The sequence below is a fragment of the Moschus berezovskii genome, chromosome 23, assembly GCF_049115385.1.
Source record: "Moschus berezovskii isolate FMDL1 chromosome 23, NW_MosBer_1.0, whole genome shotgun sequence".
NCBI lineage: Eukaryota > Metazoa > Chordata > Mammalia > Artiodactyla > Moschidae > Moschus > Moschus berezovskii.
In genome coordinates, this window is record NC_142482.1 from 55,347,830 (window position 1) to 55,368,300 (window position 20,471).

Genomic DNA, 20,471 nt, shown 5'->3' on the forward strand with positions numbered 1-20,471 from the left:
GATTTGTTGGATCCTCAGGCACATCAACAAAAATTATTCAAGCTTATATTACTTACTTATAGGGAAGCCAAATACTGTAATTTCTCATTATTTTCAAACAGCTGTTACAATGCACCTATTTGAAATTCACATTAGCCCCAAATGTCTACACCAAAATAACTACTTTGCATTAACTGAAAAATTTACATAAAATAAAAATTTCTAGTCATCTTGTGACATCAGTTTATGTGCACTCATGTTTTAATTTAATGGAAAAAAACATACTAATCCACTAAAGATACATTTAACCACTACAATCAGAGAGGCAAATAAAAGGAGGGAAGGTCTCATGATGAAAATACTTGAGCTAAAGAAAACTAGAAAAAAAAAAGGTATCAGTATTGTTGATAGAAGTGAAGTCATTCAGTCGTGTCCGACTCTTTGCAACCCCGTGGACTATAGCCTACCAGGCTCCTCCATCCATGGAATTTTCCAGGCAAGAGTGCTGGAATGAGTTGCCATTTCCTTCTCCAGGGGATCTTCCTGACCCAGATATCGAACCAATGTCTCCCACATTGATGCTTCGCCATCTGAACCACCAGGGAAGCAGTATTGTTGATACCTCTACAAAATGAGGTTGAGTAAATCTTCTTGATTCTTCAACCCACTCAGTTATAAAATGGTATTTCCCCACTGGTTTTCCCTCTTCAGTAAAGTCAGTGATGTACTTGATGCCTCTCCTTAACTACACAAGCAAGAGGGCGAAATGAAAAACGATGATCAGCACCTCGGGTGAGAAGTTCCCCAACTCACTTCCCGAGGATCTGGAGGTGGGCTGAAACAAGAGTGAGAGCCTCTCAGTCCAGTTCAGTCGCTCAGTCGTGTCCGACTCTCCGCGACCCCGTGAACCACAGCACGCCAGGCCTCCCTGTCCATCACCAACTCCCGGAGTTCACTCAAAGTCACCTCCATCGAGTCGAGATGCTATCCTGCCATTCAGTTCAGTCGCTCAGTCGTGTCCGACTCTCCGCAACCCCATGAACCACAGCGTGCCAGGCCTCCCTGTCCATCACCAGCTCCTGGAGTTCACTCAAACTCACGTCCATCAAGTTGGTGAAGCCATCCAGCCACAGACACACAAACAGAGCAGAGCAGCCACTTGGAGGAGGGGCAGTTCCCAACTCAGGCAACTCTCAGAGCAAAAACACAGGAGATTAAAAAAAAAAACCTGCCCACGCCAAGCCCACCCACAACCCAGTGTGACCTGAGCCTTAACTGGGGTGAAAATGTTTATTTTATATTTTGCATACTTTCTGGCATAAGATTTTATTTTTAGGTAAAGCTGTTTGTCCAAAAAAAAGTTAAACGATGGCTTACACTCCAAAGGAAAAAAAATGCAAAAATTCAACTCACAGGCAAATTACCAAGAAATACCATAGGAAGTTTTAAAGGGGACATTCTATGTGTATTTTTTTAAAAAAAGACAATTCAACTTTGTATTTTAAGAAAATGAAGTTGAGATGAAGGGGAAGGAATGACTTAAGATCCCTATTTCTTTATAGAGATCATTCTTCTAAATGTGAAAAAAACACATTTTAAACAGATTTTATGAACCTCGTTTCAGTTTTAAATGAAGACACACTCATCTCTCTTTGATGAATGTTTAGAACATTTACACTCTATTTGCATAGTGGTTTACTCTTTTTTCTCTGAATTTTAATACCTGGTGCTAATACACCATTTTTTTCCTTCAAAAGCCGGTACAGTCCTTTGCTTTCTGGCAGTAAAGCTTATAAAGAGAAGCCTGCTGACAGCGTAACAAGTAGTTTCTCCTCCTTGAGGTGACTTGCCTTTTTTTTGCCTTCATGTCTGTAAGAACGTTTCTTTTCAAAGTCTAATAACAAAACTAGTAGTCAGCTCAGAACTGACCACTGTACAACTTTCAATTTTTTGTTTTTCCCTAGAACACAATGAACCTCGAAAAGGAGATACATTTAGTTTATTTCAGAAAAGTTTTCTTTTTATTATTTATTCAAATACATTTTCTGGCCAAGATTTTTCTTTGGGGTGGACTCTTTTACATTACTGACATCAATTATCTTTGTGCAGGACCACCCTTATGATGATGTAAATTGCTTCCATCTTTTTGTTTCTCTCCTTTGCTTTTTCTAGAATTATATAAAGCTTTACCCCTTACATCAATAATGTGATTTTTAGGCCATTAAGTTCCTTGCTGTTTCAATTTTATTAGTTTTGGACCGACATTGTTTTGTTCCCTAAGTTCCATATTTCCCATGTCATCTCATTTTATTGCCTCATATTATGTGTGACTGTGTGTGTGTGTGTGTGTGTGTGTGTGTGTGTGTGTCCGTGTGTGTGTGTGTGTGTGTGTGCCCGCGCGCGCATGCGTGCATGCATGCTAATCGCTCAGTTGCTCCAACTCTTTGTGACCCCATGGACTGTAGTCTGGCAGGTTTTTCTGTCCATGGGACTTTCCAGGCAAGAATACTGGAGTGGGTTGCCATTTCCTCCTGCAGGGGGTCTTCCTGACCCAGGGATCGAATCCCAAGTCTCCTGCATGGTGGACGTATTCTTTACTGTCTGAGCCACCAGGGAAGCCCACTGCGGCTTTAAATAAATTTATTATCTTACAAAATTTAAAGAAGCTTAAAAAACGCTTGTTTCTGAGGTAATAAATTTTTTAAGGCTGAACTTTTGGTCCTTCTTTTCACACTCTCCCTGCTTTTCTATTACCTGAGATCACAGGGAATCACCGTGGGTAGCGTTCAGTGGAGAATATGATCCCAGCAGTGTTTTTCTGAGCTGTGTTCACGCTTCTAAGATTTTGCTGGCTCTCCTTTACCATTCTCCTTGTTCAAGGAAGAAGGTTAAGGAAATAGGAGCTAAAGTATGACAAAAGATATTCTCACGGTTGGATAGTGTCAGGTATGGTGAACTACTACCTAACAGTGTGTTCAAAACCCTGCCTTGATTGAAGGTGAGTCTCTTTTTCTGACTGACTAAAAAAACACACAAGTGTGAACAACTTCAGATCTCTCCTGGTTTGGGGAACCTGGGGACCACCTGTTTTCTAACAACTGAGGTGACACTGGTGTCAGTCAAGAGATCAGAGGGAGGGGCACCATTTAGAAGGCCTTTTAGCAGTTCAGGAGAGGGTTAAAATGCTACCCTAAACTCAGGCAGTGACAGTGGACCCCTGAGCTGATTCAAAGCAAGAAAGCCTGAGAAAGGTTTGCCCAGGGTTCTGCTGAGGCTCCCTGTCTCTCTGGAAGGACCAACACTGAGCTTGCTGGGGGGCGGGCGGCGTGTGGCTGGGGTGGAAATCAACTCACTTTCCGTCCCACCAAATCTCAAGCGCAATATCCACATGTAGAATTATATACTATAGCTGCAGACCCAGGACGAGACATGTTCATCAGGGAAGTGGTAAGGCTAATAATGGCAGAGCCACTTAACATAATATTAGACATCCATTTCAAGTAATTACAAAGATTACACAGCAGTATGAAAATGATGATGAATACATCATTTTGAATAACATATTTCTAAATAGACATGCACATATTCTTTTCTTTCCCTAGAGAGTATGGGCTAGCGGCACAGATCTGGGAGTATGCAGTGAATGCTGTTTTTCATAAAAGTACGGAAATGAGAAGCCAGAGACAATATACGGCAGAGAGGTCTGCCGTCAGAAGTTTGGGTATTCCCTGCATTTAAGGGTGGGCGAGAAATGGCAAGAATGATAATGATGACAAAAATGACACAAAAATTCATTTTTAGTGAATGCTAAAAAAAAAAAAAAAAAAGACAAAACACAAAACACGTGACAGTAGAGGGCCCAGGAAGCCACGGTTTAGAGACTTATAAGGAGAAAATGTGAGCAACAGTGTTAAGTGTCACATTCAGATAAACAGGATGAGACATGAAGCTGGCAGGTGTGGGGGTCACTGGGATTTCATTCTGTCAATAACCTGAGTGGGCAAGGAAACAGATTCTCTCCTAGAGACTTCAGAAAGAAACAGGGCTCTGCTGACACCTTGACTGAAACCAGTGAGAATGTGTGGGGCTTCCGACCGACAGAACTACAGGTGTATTTCTTGAACTGATAAGTTTACAGTAATTTATTAGACAGCAATAGAAAACGAACACAGGTAGCCACTGGGCACGTGTAACTATTTAAACTTAAAAATAGTCTGTTGCTCAGAAAAGGAGTTTGTATGTTCTCTGACCACAACAAAACTAAATGAGAAACAGCAGAAAGACATCTGGAAAATCCCCAAATATTTGGAAATTGAATAACATATTTCTAAATAGCGTAGGGGTTAAAGAGGAAGTCACAGGGGAATTAGAAAAATCCAAACAAACCTTTAGAGCACTAGGAAAACATGATAAGGAGTATGTACCATGCCAATGATAGGCAACACTCAAACACTAGAGAAATCTCGAAAGGTGGGGTCAACAAAAAGATTCTTGTAATAATGACTATGATTTTTAAATCATTTCTCCAGATCTAGCCAACACAATAACAGAAATTTTAAAAATGAGATACAAATGATGGTAAGGAAGAAAGCAGCATTATTTTCAGATAACAATGGTTTCCTAGAGTACCTAGGAGAAATAACTGAAACTCTACTACATCTAATGAGTTGCAGTAGGTCAGCTATCTACCCAAAACATACATGTATCTTTCACTCATGCCAAAAACAGTTAGAAAATATAATGAAAAAATATTCTATGTATAACAACAATAAAAACAGAAAAATGCCTAGAAATACATTTAGCACAAAATATTCAAAACCTACAGAAAATTTTAAAGTTTTCTGATAGGAAGGTGCTTACAAAATGAAGAAACACACATGTTCCTGGAAATAATATTTTGAAGATATCAATTCTTTTCAAATTCATAAACTTTATACAATTTCAAACAATGTTTAAAACTTGCTTTTTTAAAAATATGACATGACTCTATTCCTCACTTAGAATAATATTCTAGATTAGACAATAAAATTCTGAAAAAGAATTATGTAAAGACACACCTACATGGACAGAGATTAAACAGTATTTTCTCAAAATCAGATTAATGGTTAAACTTGAGAATCCGCAGAAGGGCTGTAAATGCATTTAGTATATGAAAATGTGGCATATTTCAAAATAATTGAACAGAAGTAATAGCTTTGAGAAAACAAGGTCCAAAAGTTTCCACAAACTAATGAAACACATGAATATACAGAATCTAGAATGCTATGAAGCACAAGCAGGATAAACACACAGAAATCATACTGTGAAACTGCAAGCGTCAGAGACAAGACCCAAAAAGACCACCTTCAAACGAACAATAATTAGACTCACAAGCAGACATCTCGACAGTAACAATGTGCTCAAGGAAATAAACTAACAAACTCTAATGTTATGCTTCTGTACTTGGATTAAACGCAGTTTTTCAAGATTGAAAAAAGAAATAGACATTTTCTAATAAATGAAACTTGAAATAATTTGACCCAACAGACCTGTACTAATGAAAAATGATGATTCATCACGTAAATAAAATTATCCTTCATGGGAAGCTAGAGATGTAAAAAAAAATAAGTCCCCAGTTGGTTAATACATGTAAAAAGAAAGATGAGGAGCAGCTGTATACAAAGAGTGAAGAATATATGTGGACTCAAATACATGATGATAATAGCATGTCAGTCAAAAGCAGGGTAAACGGACACACTCAAAAGAGAGGAAGGTGCAAAGGCCGTGAATGCACAGCTGCGAAAGCTTAGAGTCAGTATCTAACACAGCAGCGACCTCTGGGGCACCACCAGGCCTCATTAAAGGCACATCGAGAGAAGAGCAGAGTGGTTCTGTGCTATCAGTGGAGAATGAGTTCAATTTCCTAACAAAAAATGGATTCGGAGGCCTTGACAATGTTCCTAAAGGAGGATATGCACTGCAAATCACTCAGACCAGAGCAGCAATTCTGAACAGGACCTCAGCCCTGAAAAGAAAACCAGGGATGGGATACAAATGGAATTTGAAGTCAGTTCCTCCAAATAAGACCAAGAATCATTTAGTTAAGGGTTTAAACAATGCAGGACACAACATTAACTTTTATCGTATAACAAATAGGCAATGGAATACAGTTTTAGAAAACTGTTCAAGAGGAATAGAAAAATAATTATAGGGTGAGGAAGGGAATCTGAATTCACCATTAACAGGCTATGATACAGAAAAAAGGCAGGTAATAGAAAAAGAATAAAGAATATTCCTTTTAACAGAAAAGGAAAATGTAATAGAATAAACACATACTAAATTTTATATATTACAAAATCTTGGATAAAATTTAAAAATTCATAAAGTTTTAAAAAATTAAAACATGATGGGATTGGAGTACAGAGCTGGCAACTCTTTACCCATCACTGGAGTTCCATATTTTTAAATTCATCACGTACATGTATTATTCACATACAACTAATGTGTAATTCGACCCCAAAGCAGGAAGTTATTAGCAAATTAAGAACCTAACAAATACCTGCTTATTTAGCAATAACTTAAAATATAGATAAAAATCCAGCAGGTAGAGATGAAATAAATACTCAAAATACTTATGTCAGTAATCATAAAAAGGCAAATAAATATTGTCGAACTTTTTTATATAGAAAAGGAAATTTTTTAAGCAGTCAATATAATTTCAGAGAAATAATTTTGACTGTAGAAATAAACAGTAAAACCAGAGATATATCAAATTGAAAATTTTTAAAGCAAAATAAGTAACCATTGTTTGAAAATTTTAATTAAATAAAAAATCAATCTAATCAATAATAAATGTTCTCAGAAATGAGAAAGGAAAGGATACAGCAACAGTGAAAATTATTTAAACTTATGAGAGAAGGTTATACTCTATCTTAAAATATTTGGATACTTGTGTAACATATAGAATATAAGAAGTTATAAATACAATCAACCCAAGAAGGTGCAAACTTGAACAGGTCTCTAATTAGCAAAGAAAATAACAGTACATCTACTGAAGACATACACATGTTCTTCTTCCCTCACAAACACTCAACTTTCATATAGTAACGTTTCATATTAAATATAAGGAAACACTACCAATTAAGTCACAAAATAGATTTAATATTACAGGCCAGTCTGGGGGCTCAGAACAGCCAAATAAATATTTGCCCAATGCCTACTGTATGCACCAGGACCCGCAGGAGGTGCCAGTATACGAGCTTGGGCAAAATGGAACCGGAGCCCTCATCCCCACATGTGGCAGGGGTGAGGCTAAGAGCTTAACAGGCTGAGATCTCATCAGCTGTTAGGGAGCTCTGTCTTCATGCTGAAGAGACACAGGTAGCCATGGAAGGGCTTTGTTACCAATTACTAAGTGGGTCCCTTGCTGCTATGTGGTGGGCTTCCAGCAAGGAACCCGCATAGCGGCCTTCCCGTTCTGGTGCAGAGCTGCACTTCCAACACCATCTGCCAAACCATGGCCTCACTCACTGAACATCCAACTAGGCGCACACGTTACTATATACATTTGCCCTCATTTAAATTTTGTTCAGTCCTCTTCCTGCCTTTTCTCACTCACCCACAGAGTCTCATTTTCTTTTTCCAAATCTCTTCTTGAATGAAATAGCTACTACAGTATCCCAAGCTTGGTGCTTGGTGCAGAATTCTAAATCATCATCCTTAAGAATTGATATTCTTCGTACATATAGCACAGCCCAACAAAACACTGAACAGTGAAACAGGGGTAAGAGAATGCTCTGTTTCAGTGAAATGGTCCTCTACTGTTGGCTTTCAATTTTTTAAAAATTTATTTTTTAGAATTCCTCGCAGTTGTTCACCTATTCCCAATTGATTCCGCCCCCCGCCCCTTGCGTTTATTTTCTGTTCCTGCTTCCCCAGAATTGTCTCCTTCACGTCCATGTGACACAGGTACTGCCTTTTCTCATCTGAGTAAATGTGAGAAAAAGAACAAGTCCCCTTGTAGGCAACAAACGTCTGAGCCTGCCTCTCTTTTGTTTTCTTTCTTTTGCCCCACACATAGGTCACAGAAGCAAGGCTGGGGAAAAGCTTAAATAAATCAACCAACAGCCATACACATGATCCTTTTAAGTCTCCCTACAACACGACTCATATAAAAAAGTAAGATTGAAGAGGCATATGCATAAGGTCAGTCATCCCAAAAGCGAAGATGGTAAATTAAACATAATCTGGATTTCCCCCCCCCTTATTCTTAAATGAATTCCCAAGTGAACCAAAAGAATGAGACCCATTCCTTTGTTTTCCACCATCCTCAGGGATGCGGTCTTCAAAGCAGCTCACATCCACATCTCATAATCTGAGCTGTTTTAGATCTCTCTTGTCAAAAAACGAAGCAGTGGACATAAACACACACTTCATAGAATCTTAAACAAATGTGTTTTGAATATTTTAATCTCCCTGAAATCCTGCTGCATCTTCCAATCACTTATAAAAGCACCCTGTCCTCCCTTATCTGTCAGTCAATTTTTCCCTTCCTAAATGGGACATGAGATCACTGTGTACCTTATAATCTATAACATTTTGAAGTCAATGGAAAGGCTATAAAAGTGTGAAAGAATGCAAGCCTTTCAATGAATCCTATAAAAGTAACATCTTGTTACCTATTTTAGCTTCCAATTTAATAAATGATTACTCAATAGAGAGTAATCAATAACATTGTTAAGAAATACACTGAGAGTTTTGCCTCTCATAATTTGCAGGAAGCAAGGTTTTAGTTTCTTGCATTTCAACGCCATGAACAGAATATTTACTTATTTTACTAAAAGATAGTTTGTTTATCATTATGCAAATCATCTTTTATAAAACTGGCATAGTCTAGTTGCGAAGTAATGATCTCTTGGGATTTAGTATTTTTAAATCTCAAGATATTGGAAGGATTGACACATGATACTTTTAACTCATATACATGGCACAAATAATTAGAATAATACTAATTTTCTGGCAATCTGAGTCATTAGCATTGTCTAAGACACTAAAAGAACACTTCAGGAGACCTGCATATTTAAATCTGAAATTCCAAGTAAGATAATATTAAAAGAAAAAAGAGATGACTTTTTCTAAAAAATAGAAAAGCTGTAGCTGTTTTCCCAAGGGAAATTTGTTAGGCACTGCTGCCAGTCTACATAAAACCTCATGAATTTTGATTCCACCAATTCAGATTTTATGATAATTTGCACAAGAGCTAGGTTCCTTTAAGGTACAGACTTTTTCTTTTCTTTCCACTTTCTAGGGCAAGAAAGAATGGCTGATGCATTAATAAAAAAAAATGCTGAAGAAAAAAATGAATTAATAACTTTATAAGAAAAATATGATAAACTTTTTTGAGCAATTAATATTAAGAAAGTAGAATTTATAAACATTTCAATTAAAAATAAACACCCATTAATGCTCATTTAATTACATTATTTCCTGGTAATTAATTTATAAACTAGCTAGCATTACTATAATACTGAAATAATTAAACTGCATTCCTTTAAAAAAATTCTCTAGTTCAGACATCTCACTAACATATTACACTAGCCTTCCCATGGGCTGTATCAGTGTGAGCTTTCATTCTGTAAAGTGCTAATACCTTTCCAAGTTTACAACATTGTAAGCAACCCAACCAAGTTTTGTTTTACTGCACAAATTTTCTCCCAGATTGTTTTAAAACATTTTAATCTCATCTTTCAGTAACATTATTCATTTCAATTTAAGAAAAATCAGTCCAACTTTTCCATTATGCCACCTAAAGCTTAGTCTTAACTTACGAAGGACTTCATCACCCCTAATTATGGGAACATCCTCTCATATTTCCTTAAGTATACTTAGCAAAATTCTTAAGGAAGAGAATATCACTGGTGTAAAGGTATAACCTTATTAACATAAAATACTATTCCAAATCAACCTTCATTTTTTTTTCAATATCACAATCAGTATTTTTAAAAAAAGGGGAATTATTTTTCAGTCCTTGAAAACTTATTCATGTTATAAGAAGTTTCAAAAAATTTAGGAAAGTAGGTGAGCAAATGCTAGCTTTCATATTGACCCACTAATCAGAGTTCACAATCTAGGTTTCTGCTCACTAGACTGTCATGTTCACTTCTGAATTACTCAGTCTAGTTTTACATAGGAACCTAACTTCCCTCAAGCTTCCCCAGATAACAAGAGGGTAATTCCAGGCAGTACATTATGCCTATGTTAACAGAAATCCTACTTGTCAAGTGACTCCTTGGAGCAAGTCTGAATATCACAGAGTTATTACAGCAGGGTAAGTTGCTTACTGTATTTCTTGGCTATAAATGACGTATATGCTTAGGACTCATTATTTTCATACACGTGGTAAAATAACTTTCTGGTGACTAGAGTATATAATTTCAGAGTGATAGCTACTAAAAGGAAACTACAGATATTATGGTGGTGATTTTAGGATTTTGCTGTTTGAGACATAATAATATGAAAAATCTCAATGCAAGCTGACCTAAAATCTCCATCCTTTTCTATACCCATTGTTGGACTCCTACTTTTTCCTGAATCATTACAATATTTTTTTGAAAAGGTGATCTCTTCACTCAAAGGATTAATTTAGAACAGGAGTAACTACATTACTTTGCCAACAAAGGTCCGTCTAGTCAAGGCTATGGTTTTTCCCGTGGTCATGTATGGATGTGAGAGTTGGACTGTGAAGAAAGCTGAGCGCTGAAGAATTGATGCTTTTGAACTGTGGTGTTGGAGAAGACTCTTGAGAGTCCCTTGTACCACAAGGAGATCCAACCAGTCCATTCTAAAGGAGATCGATCCTGGGTGTTCATTGGAAGGACTGATGCTAAAGCTGAAACTGCAATACTTTGGCCGCCTCATGCGACGAGTTGACTCACTGGAAAAGACTCTGATGCTGGGAAAGGTTGGGGGCGGGAGGAGAAGGGGATGACAGAGAATGAGATGGCTGGATGGTATCACCGACTCTGTGGACCTGAGTTTGAGTGAACTCCAGGAGTTGGTGATGGACAGGGAGGCCTGGCATGCTGTGATTCATGGGGTCACGGAGAGTCGGACACGACTGAGCGACTGAACTGAACTAAACTGAACTGAACTACTATAGATTCAACTATCATTAGAACACAGCTCTCATCCAGTTACAATGCAGAATAACAGCAGAATAGCACAGACTTGCTTGCTCCTTAGAAAAAAAGCTATGACAAACCTAGACAGTGTATTAAAAAGCAGAGAAATTACTTTGCCAACAAAGGTCTGTCTAGTCAAGGCTATGGTTTTTCCAGTGGTCATGTATGGATGTGAGAGCTGGACTGTGAAGAAAGCTGATTGCCGAAGAATTGATGCTTTTGAACTGTGGTGTTGGAGAAGACTCTTGAGAGTCCCTTGGACTGCACGGAGATCCAACCAGTCCATTCTAAAGGAGATCAATCCTGGGTGTTCATTGGAAGGACAGATGCTAAAGCTGAAACTGCAATACTTTGGCCACCTCATGCGACGAGCTGACTCACTGGAAAAGACTCTGATGCTGGGAGGGATTGGGGGCAGGAGGAGAAGGGGATGACAGAGAATGAGATGGCTGGATGGCATCACTGACTCGATGGACATGAGTTTGAGTGAACTCCGCGAACTGGTGATGGACAGGGAGGCCTGGAGGGCTGTGATTCATGGGGTCGCAAAGAGTCGGACACAACTGAGCGACTGAACACAAACTTGAAAATTCCTCATCCTATGTTACGGTCCCTGGGATACAGTTATTGAACAGCTTTCAACTTCAGCTTTCCCATCTTTGTAAAATGATGAATTTTTCTGTACAATGCTGAACTCTTAAATTTCTAATATAAAATCTAGGAGCATTTTTATACACCATTCCCTAAAACTTTTGATTATGCAGAAACAGAAGAGCAAATTATTTTAGAAATACAAACTGATTTCAAAAAGCAATTAATTTAACAGTGCAATTAAGTCAGAAATCAGTAACAAAAAAGTAAATAAAAATCCCCAACCATCTCTAAGGGAAAAAAACTCTATTGAGGGAGTCAAAGAAGAAACCAGCACAAAAGTTAATGGAGGTAGGAAACATGAGACTACGTTTAATACAGCCGAAGCAGTGTTTATAAGGAAATCAATAGCTTCAAGTGATTTTACTAGGAAAGAATAAAGATGTAAAAATAATCCCAGTTACCAACCTAAGAAACTGGATAACAGAATAAGCCCAAAGAAGAAGAAAAGGTAACGCAGAGCAAAATGTAATGAAACAGGAAAAGTGTTATACAAGACGATATCAAGAAACTCGGACGTTACAGTAAAAGGGGAGTGGAACAGACAAACCTTTGGCAAGACTAAGCAATGTAGAGAGAAAAGGCGAACGTGAACAGTGAGAAAACGGAGACACAACTACAGATCCAGCAGCAACGGAAGAAAGAATACCAGGAATGACATTTTGCCAATAAACTGAAGTACCTGATAAAATGGATAAGTTATAAGAAAAATACCTGACTGAAGAGAAAAAAAGAACACTGGAGTAATTTTATTAAATACATTGACAATTAATCTCTGACAAAGGAGGCAAGAATATACAGTGAGAAAAAAAGTTATATGTAAAAGAGTCAAATTAAAACATTCCCAAATACCATACACAAAAATAAACTCAAAATGGATTAAAGACCTAAATGTAAGACTGGATACTACAAAACTCCTAGAGGAAAAGAAGCAAAATATGTTTTTTCACAAATCACAGCAGTATTTTTTTTTTGCTCCATCTCCTAAAGGAAATAAAAGTAAAAATAAGCAAATGGGACCCAACTAAACTTGAAAGCGTTTACACAGCAAAGTAAACCATCAGCAAATGAAAAGACAACCTACTGAACGGGAGAAAATATATGCAAATGATGTGAGCCATGAGGGACTAACCAACATACATAATAACTCGACATCATATGAGCTATATATGAGCTCATATAACTCAGCATCAAATAAAAAACCCCAAACAACCTAATTAAAAAATGCGGCAAAAGAAGTTAATAGACATTTTTTCAAAGAGGAAATGCAGATGATGACACAAAGACTTTCTACCAAGCAAATATTGGGATGAAATGGAGACCAGTATACAGTACATATTAGCAATATGCCAGTTCTTAACTTGGCTATTAGCATCAAAGATTGCCATGCTATTATCATGATGTTATAATATATATTACATATACTAATATAAGTACTATGTATTAAATATATGTGATGATACATAATATGAGACACACATAAAATATATACACAACAATATATGACATTGCATATATGTAATAATATATATTACATATACTTACATGGATTATTTTATGGGTCAAATATTATGTGATAAAAATTTAAAACAAAGTACTAAAATCAAAATTTATTCATGGAACAGCACATAAAAGCTCTCCTGATTAACTGATGAATTTATTTCTTCCCAGTTCACTTTAGTCGTATTCATCATTACATCTGTGACATTCACTATTTATTTAAATCTCATGCAATGATTTTAGAAATAGTGTCAAGCACAGTGGATATTAAAACCAAGTATTTAGCACTATAAGGAAGAAAATAAGGACATTATAGAGAACTGATGAATGCCGCTGTCTATATTTATCCCCAAATTGGTTAAAACCAAAATAAACAAAACTCAAATCATCTGATTTTCATTCATAAACAGAGAGAAAGAATAAAAGAAATATGCTACCATAATTTAGTGCACTTCTTTATTCTATTGGTATATAATGAACAAAGTCAGCTTCTCTGTAATCATATTGTACTACACAGATGAATCTTTCCTTAAAATGTTAGAAAACAGGAAAGATATCTTTTAAAATCTACCAATAAGCAAGGTTTGTTTTAAGAGCCTACAGTATGCTAAATTCTTCTGAAGATAAATTAGTTACTTGTCCTGCTGGTAAGAAAAAGAAGAGGCAGAAAGAACTTCCAATGGGTTAAAGACTATAGCATCTTCAATTGACACAAAGCCTTTGAACAAAGTAGCAATTAAAGAAAAAAAGGCAGGTGCAGAAAAAGTTAAACTTTCAAGGGGGGGAAATCACCAAAAGTTGGAAAAAGTAGTGAAAAAAATGATCTATTCTAGATGACCCACAAATCAATAAAAACAATAAAACTCCAAATTTCTAAAGTATATGCTACAAAAGAAGAAATGGATTTCCTTTCATCAAACAAGACAGCTCAACAAGCAAAGATCTGAGAAATCTCAAAGACTTTTGTTACTCAAAAAGTTTATCTTGTGCTGTTAAAGACAAACTGATATTATTCCTCAATTATATTTTGGAGCAAGACTACTTTATTTTTAATTTGCCCAGAATGCATATGTAAAAATGAAAGCTGAGTAGCAACACTGGGCAGTGAACTGCACAGAACAATGCTTGCTTGGTATTCATCCTGGGTCTTAAATAAATGTAGCCTGCCAAATGCAGCCCACTGGATTACTTCAACCTCATTATCCCATTTCTTTTTCTAGAACCTCTGTTCCATTTCCTCCTTTCCTATCAGACACTTAGTTCGCTGTTTTTAAAGCTCGTTGCCACAGGGGTAGGAAAGAAGTAAAAGTAAGACAAGAACACATTTATATTGCTAACTGAAGCAGCTATAAACCATTACTAGACATGGAAAAGATTGACCATAACAAAGTTTAAACTCTTAGGTTCTTACAGCCTGACTGTCTCAAATGCTTGAGGATTTCAGCAGTGTGAGGAAGGGATCTTCAGTCAACCTTTCAAAGGGATGGCCCTGGCTGTAATGACTTCTCAACTCTTCTTAGATTGTGTTTTGGCAAGAGTGCCACTGAAGGGTCGTGTTTGATATGGGCTTTCCAGAAATCCCATGGAAAGTGGTGAGGGGAGCAGATAAAGAGGGAAGATACTTTTAAGATGTCTGCACATCACAGCGGAGCTGCTCAGACCAGCCCCAATCAGCCCTGAAGGCTGCACAGGCTGGGCCAAGGGGCGGAGAACGCGGACAACCTGAAATTATTTCCACCAAAGGTATCTACTTAGGAATCCACTGCTGCTGCTAAGTCGCTTCAGTCGTGTCTGACTCTTTGTGGCCCCGTGGACTGTCGGGGGTCCTGTCCATGGGATTCTCCAGGCAAGAATACTGGAGTGGGTTGCCATGCCCTTCTCCAGGGGATCTTCCTAACCCAGGGATCAAACCAGAGTCTCCTGCATCGAAGACAGATTCTTTACCACTGAGCCACAGGAAAAGCCCAGTTAGGAATCTACTTAGATTAAAAAAAAAAAAAAAGAAAAAGACTTTCCACTGGAATCCTACATGGCTAAATTTTTCTGCCAAAATATCCTGCGGTAATAAGAGGATATAACAAGGACAAAGCAAAAACAAATCATGCAACCTGAATGCCATAAAGAGAATCTTGCATCCTTTTAATCAGTTTTGCCCACTAACAGTGTGCTGGAGCTCCATCCACCTTCCTGTCTCCCTCCCCTTCCACAGACTGTTCTACATCAGATGTCTTTTTTCACAGTAGCTGAGAAAATGATCAGTACGCTTTCTGTGATGAAAACCGCTTTTTTGCTTGTAAGCTTTTTATTCCTTATACAAAATTTACCCATGAAAACGAAGGAAAGAACACAGATCCAGATAAACAAACGTTAATCAACGTCCTCTGCCCCTTCTTCTCACCACTGCAACAAATCACCACAGTCAACTGAAATAGTTAACGTTTTTTAAAAAGCTGCATAACATCCCCAAATATGAAGGTACTACAACTGAGGCACCTATTCCTGCACTGACTAGCACGTGGGTTATTTTGGTTGTCTTAGGCTTTTGTCACATAAAAAAAAAAAAAATTCTCCACCACTCGAGCACACATAAGCACACATTTATGTGAACACAGCCGTCAGTACCCATTATACCGGCCCTGTTTATAGCTATGTGACAGTCTCCCAAATAGGATTTTCAGAAGATCTCCAACAAGCTGTCATACTCCCCCAGCGAAAGAGTTAACACCTGGGAAACAGTCACAGAACATGCTATGCACTCAAAACCTTTCATAAAGTCCACCAACTTTTAGGTATCGGTTTCACACTGATTCACGTAGAAAGGCTGCGATAACAAGGCATTTACCCAGGACCCTCTGCGGGAATAAAGCCCACACTGGGGTTGGTTTTAACGTACCTTTTTTTGACACTTCTGCCCCATTTAGTTCTTTTTGTGCTTCTTCAATTTTGTCTAAGAAAAACAAAAATAAGGATAAATTAATTCATCATACACAAATAAGACAGCAAAACAAATATATTACTTATAAAAGGTAGCTGACACATAGTAATAAACATTTGTTGAATGAATTATTTATGAAACAAGTATGTGTAAACTGTTAAAGGAATAATGGAGTCCTTTTAAAATTATAATTAAGTCTTAGTCACAAGGGCTACTTCCAATCGTTTCCATGATGCAAAGAATTAGTGCGTTTTAAATACTGAATCATAATTTTAAAATGTTTAGCTGCCTATTCAAGGTACATAAAAATAATTCTTTTTTTTTTTTTTTTAATGAAGACATACAAATTTCACTGGTGAGTTTCAACAAATGCCGACTGGCTTAGAAGTAAGTCTAAGCTAAGTTCACAGATGGCCTAAGACCTAAGTCAAACATGGAAGAAGTACAAGGATGGAAAATAAATGATGGGCTGAAAAGCAGCAACATGATACTTTTGCCAACTGTTGGTTACAGAATAATTACCCATGAAGTGTGAGGGTGGAATACTGAATTAAAGAGATACTAAATAAAAACTAAGGGCTTCCGCAGTGGCTCAGCAGTAAAGAATCCACCTTCAATGCAGGAGACTCGGGTTCGATCCCTGGGCTGGGACAATCCCCTGCAGGAGGGCATGGCAACCCACTCTAGTATTCTTGCCTGGTGAATCCCATGGACAGAGGAGCCCGGTGGGTTACAGTCCATGGGGTCGTAAAAGGGTCAGACACCACTGAGCAACTGAAAAACAGCAACAAATATATAGCATTTCTGCAATCATCATTTTTAGATGAGCACAGTTCTGAAAGAAGCAATAACTAACAAAGAGTTGGGGTGGCTGCCTCCCAGAGCTCCAGCTCTCCCATCTGAGATTTGAGCACAACTGGATTTGGTAAATAAGCGCATGTTCTACGTTGGTAACAGTTAATTTAAATTTTTATAAGGATATACATATTTGATGATTGACAGAAACCAATTCTGTTTAATACAGTGGTCTAAATACTGACTCTAATGGCAGAAGTTAACAAAATTCCTAGGTACTATTCCGTACTGAAATGAACACCATAACCATAACGATGCAACATTTCAGTAGTCCACTGGAGTACGGTTTAAATGCTTTCAGAATATTGGTATGTCAGCCATTCATACCTCCCAGTGTCCACTATCAGCTCCCACAATGGTCACTGATACTAAACATCACCGCGGGCCACAGAAGATGGCATCCTCCCCATCACAGGCCCTTCAATCTCCGGTGCTACCTGCCTCTTCCCCATCAGCCTTGCCGGAAAAGCCAGAAACTCAAAGGACCTTCCATTCATTGAGCAAACTTCTTTCAAATGCATACTGATCCATCCAGCCTGCCTTATCAAGGGAGACGGGGAGATGAGAATGAAGGAAACAAGCCATGGTTTCTCAAGACTACATCTTCATCCCGTCAGCAACGTCCTATTTGCTCCCTGATAATTATAAGATCCAGAGTAAGATTTGAGGGGAGGAGAGACAGTCTTTGAAAATAATACATTTTTTTTTCTCATTTGCAAGCTTTTAGTTATTTCTCATGAAAAAATGAGTAAAACGAAACAGTAATAGAAAAAAAAAGAAAGCCCATAATAAATGCAGAAAGTAGATTCTGTATTTAGCAGTACTTTTACTTCAAAAGAATTCCAAATGCATGACTGAAATTTATATTAATATACATGACAAAAGCACAAGGCCCACTTTTTCAAAAATAAATAATACTGAGTATATTGGAGAGTACATTGGAGATATTAAAAATGTAAATAAGTATTAAATATACAGTCTTTGAGAAACATAAAAATGAAAAGCATTATTTCTATGCCAGCAGTTTGCCTAACTTAAGAACCATAAATAATATATATGTATACATTGTACTGATATATATTCATAGCAGTAATGACTGTGTGTAAGAGTTTGTGCATGCATAATTTGGTATTATATAATAAAACAACTTTTTATTAATAGGATTAACTGGGGCTCCAGGCAGCAAAAGCTCATGACTTAACACATATTTAATGAACAGTTTCTGTTCAGTATATTGAAGTTTGGCCACCTTCTATTTGTACTTTAACATGACAAATTCTTGCAAAAATGACCTCAATTTGTATCAGTAGATTTGGGGTATCTACTGCGTCTAGTCAAGGCAATGGTTTTTCCCGTGGTCATGTATGGATGTGAGAGTTGGACTGTGGAGAAAGCTGATCGCTGAAGAATTGATGCTTTTGAACTGTGGTGTTGGAGAAGACTCTTGAGAGTCCCTTGGACTGCAAGGAGATCCAACCAGTCCATTCTAAGGGAGATCGATCCTGGGTGTTCATTGGAAGGCCTGATGCTAAAGCTGAAACTGCAATACTTTGGCCACCTCATGAGACGAGTTGACTCACTGGAAAAGACTCTGATGCTGGGAAGGGTTGGGGGCAGGAGGAGAAGGGGACGACAGAGAATGAGATGGCTGGATGGCATCACCGACTCTGTGGACATGAGTTTGAGTGAACTCCGGGAGTTGATGATGGACAGGGAGGCCTGGCATGCTGTGATTCATGGGGTCGTGGAGAGTCGGACACGACTGAGCGACTGAACTGAACTGAACTGTGTTAGGTATAGGCATTTACTTAAATGCCTTTACCTGGAACTCTAATTCAATAGGTAATTACAATCTTCAGTGACAGAGTTTATAATAGTCATTATAAGCTCTTGCCTCACTCTTTTAGAGAAAGTCCTGTTTATATTTAACCTCTGTTTATGATTTTCCTGGTAAAACAAGATGTTTTAAAGACACTCTCCAAAGCTGCAGAGAAAGTACTCATTTATTATATGGTCTTAATTGGTGCAGATAAGGCAATTTACTAGTATTTAAAAGCAACATTTATCATTTTTTTCACTGTGACCCAGAGTAAGGAATGTTTTTACATTCCAACCAATTACAAATGTGTGTGTATATATATTACGTGTATACATAATTCAGAAACCAACTTACCCATACACTAATTTCTGTCCTTTCCTATTAAAAATGAAAAATGCTGCCTTGCTCAGACACATTGATTCTCAGCCCCATGCTGGACAGCAAACCCATGGCTTGAACCCACAGACAGAAAATAGTTCTCAGCCAAGGGCTTCACCACCCAGCCAAGACACCTCTCGTCATAAGCCTTGATGTGCAGGGGGGTACGTGTTGTTTAGAACAGGATCTCAGGTTCTCAGACATCTTCCATCATGCACTCCCCAAGGTCACTGTTATCCAAGCTCATAATTTCATAAAAACCACACATTCAGAAATAAACAGTAGTTTCTCAGCTGCTTCAAAATAAAAACAGATATATGTGCAAAATGGACATTCACACCATGTTGGTAAATCTAAAATAAGTAACACATTCTTACTGTAATGAGTTCTTACTGTATTTAAATTAAGATGTAATTGCAATTTATTCAACTTTTACTAAATATGCTTGGAGTTGTTCACCTGGAAAAGGTCCTAGCAACACATGAATGGATCCATAATTGTCCCCAAGATCCAGAAGGACCCATGGCTGAGTGACAGGCTTGGGAGGACTACTGACCGTGTAGGTTAAAGTTTGGTTCTGCAACTATTAAAAATGTGTGCCTTTTGACAGTTTTTCTTCTCTGGTAAAGCAGACAAACTATTTCTTAATGGTACAGGCTATGAACAAGCTTGTTTAATGCCTTGTATATTTTAAAGCTTTTGTTTGTATAAGAAAACAATGCAAAACTATTTTATTTTCACCACACGTAAATAACTGTAAATAAAGAAAAAACAAAGATTGATTTGTGAAACATAATCTGAAACCATTGAGCCAAAAAAACAAAATTCCTGGAGCCCTTAGGAAACCACCGTTCTTTTGGGGTTCTGGGAAGAAGATGGGATCATTAAAAACAAATCATTTATAAAAATAAAACAATCCTCAAATAAGGATTTGAAGTAAGTGCCTGCTCTCTGACTACTTTCACCCTCTGATGAAAAGGAGGAGGTCTCCTGCACCATCTCAGAGTCTCAGCACCCCTCCTCAAGAGCACGAGGATCCAGGACATCAGTTCTGGGGACCAACCCACCAAACTGCTAGGATTTGGTTCATCGACAGTTGTGTGTTTTTATTGCATTGACTGTTTACCTGGTGGCAGGTACACAAGGAAGAACTAGAAATATAAAGTGTAAAAAAAAAAAAAGGCTCTGCATTACA

At 37.6% G+C, this 20,471-nt stretch overlaps 1 protein-coding gene across 6 annotated transcripts in view; it reads right to left on the reverse strand.

The window, feature by feature from the left end:
* Positions 1 to 20,471, reverse strand: part of HIVEP1 (HIVEP zinc finger 1) — a 134,492-nt gene that overhangs the window by 38,395 nt on the left and 75,626 nt on the right. For all 6 annotated transcript variants that reach the window (XM_055407247.2, XM_055407248.2, XM_055407244.2 and 3 more), the window contains exon 3: positions 16,183 to 16,236. In XM_055407247.2, coding sequence (XP_055263222.2) covers positions 16,183 to 16,236 — 54 coding nt within the window. The remainder of the gene's footprint in view (positions 1 to 16,182; positions 16,237 to 20,471) is intronic.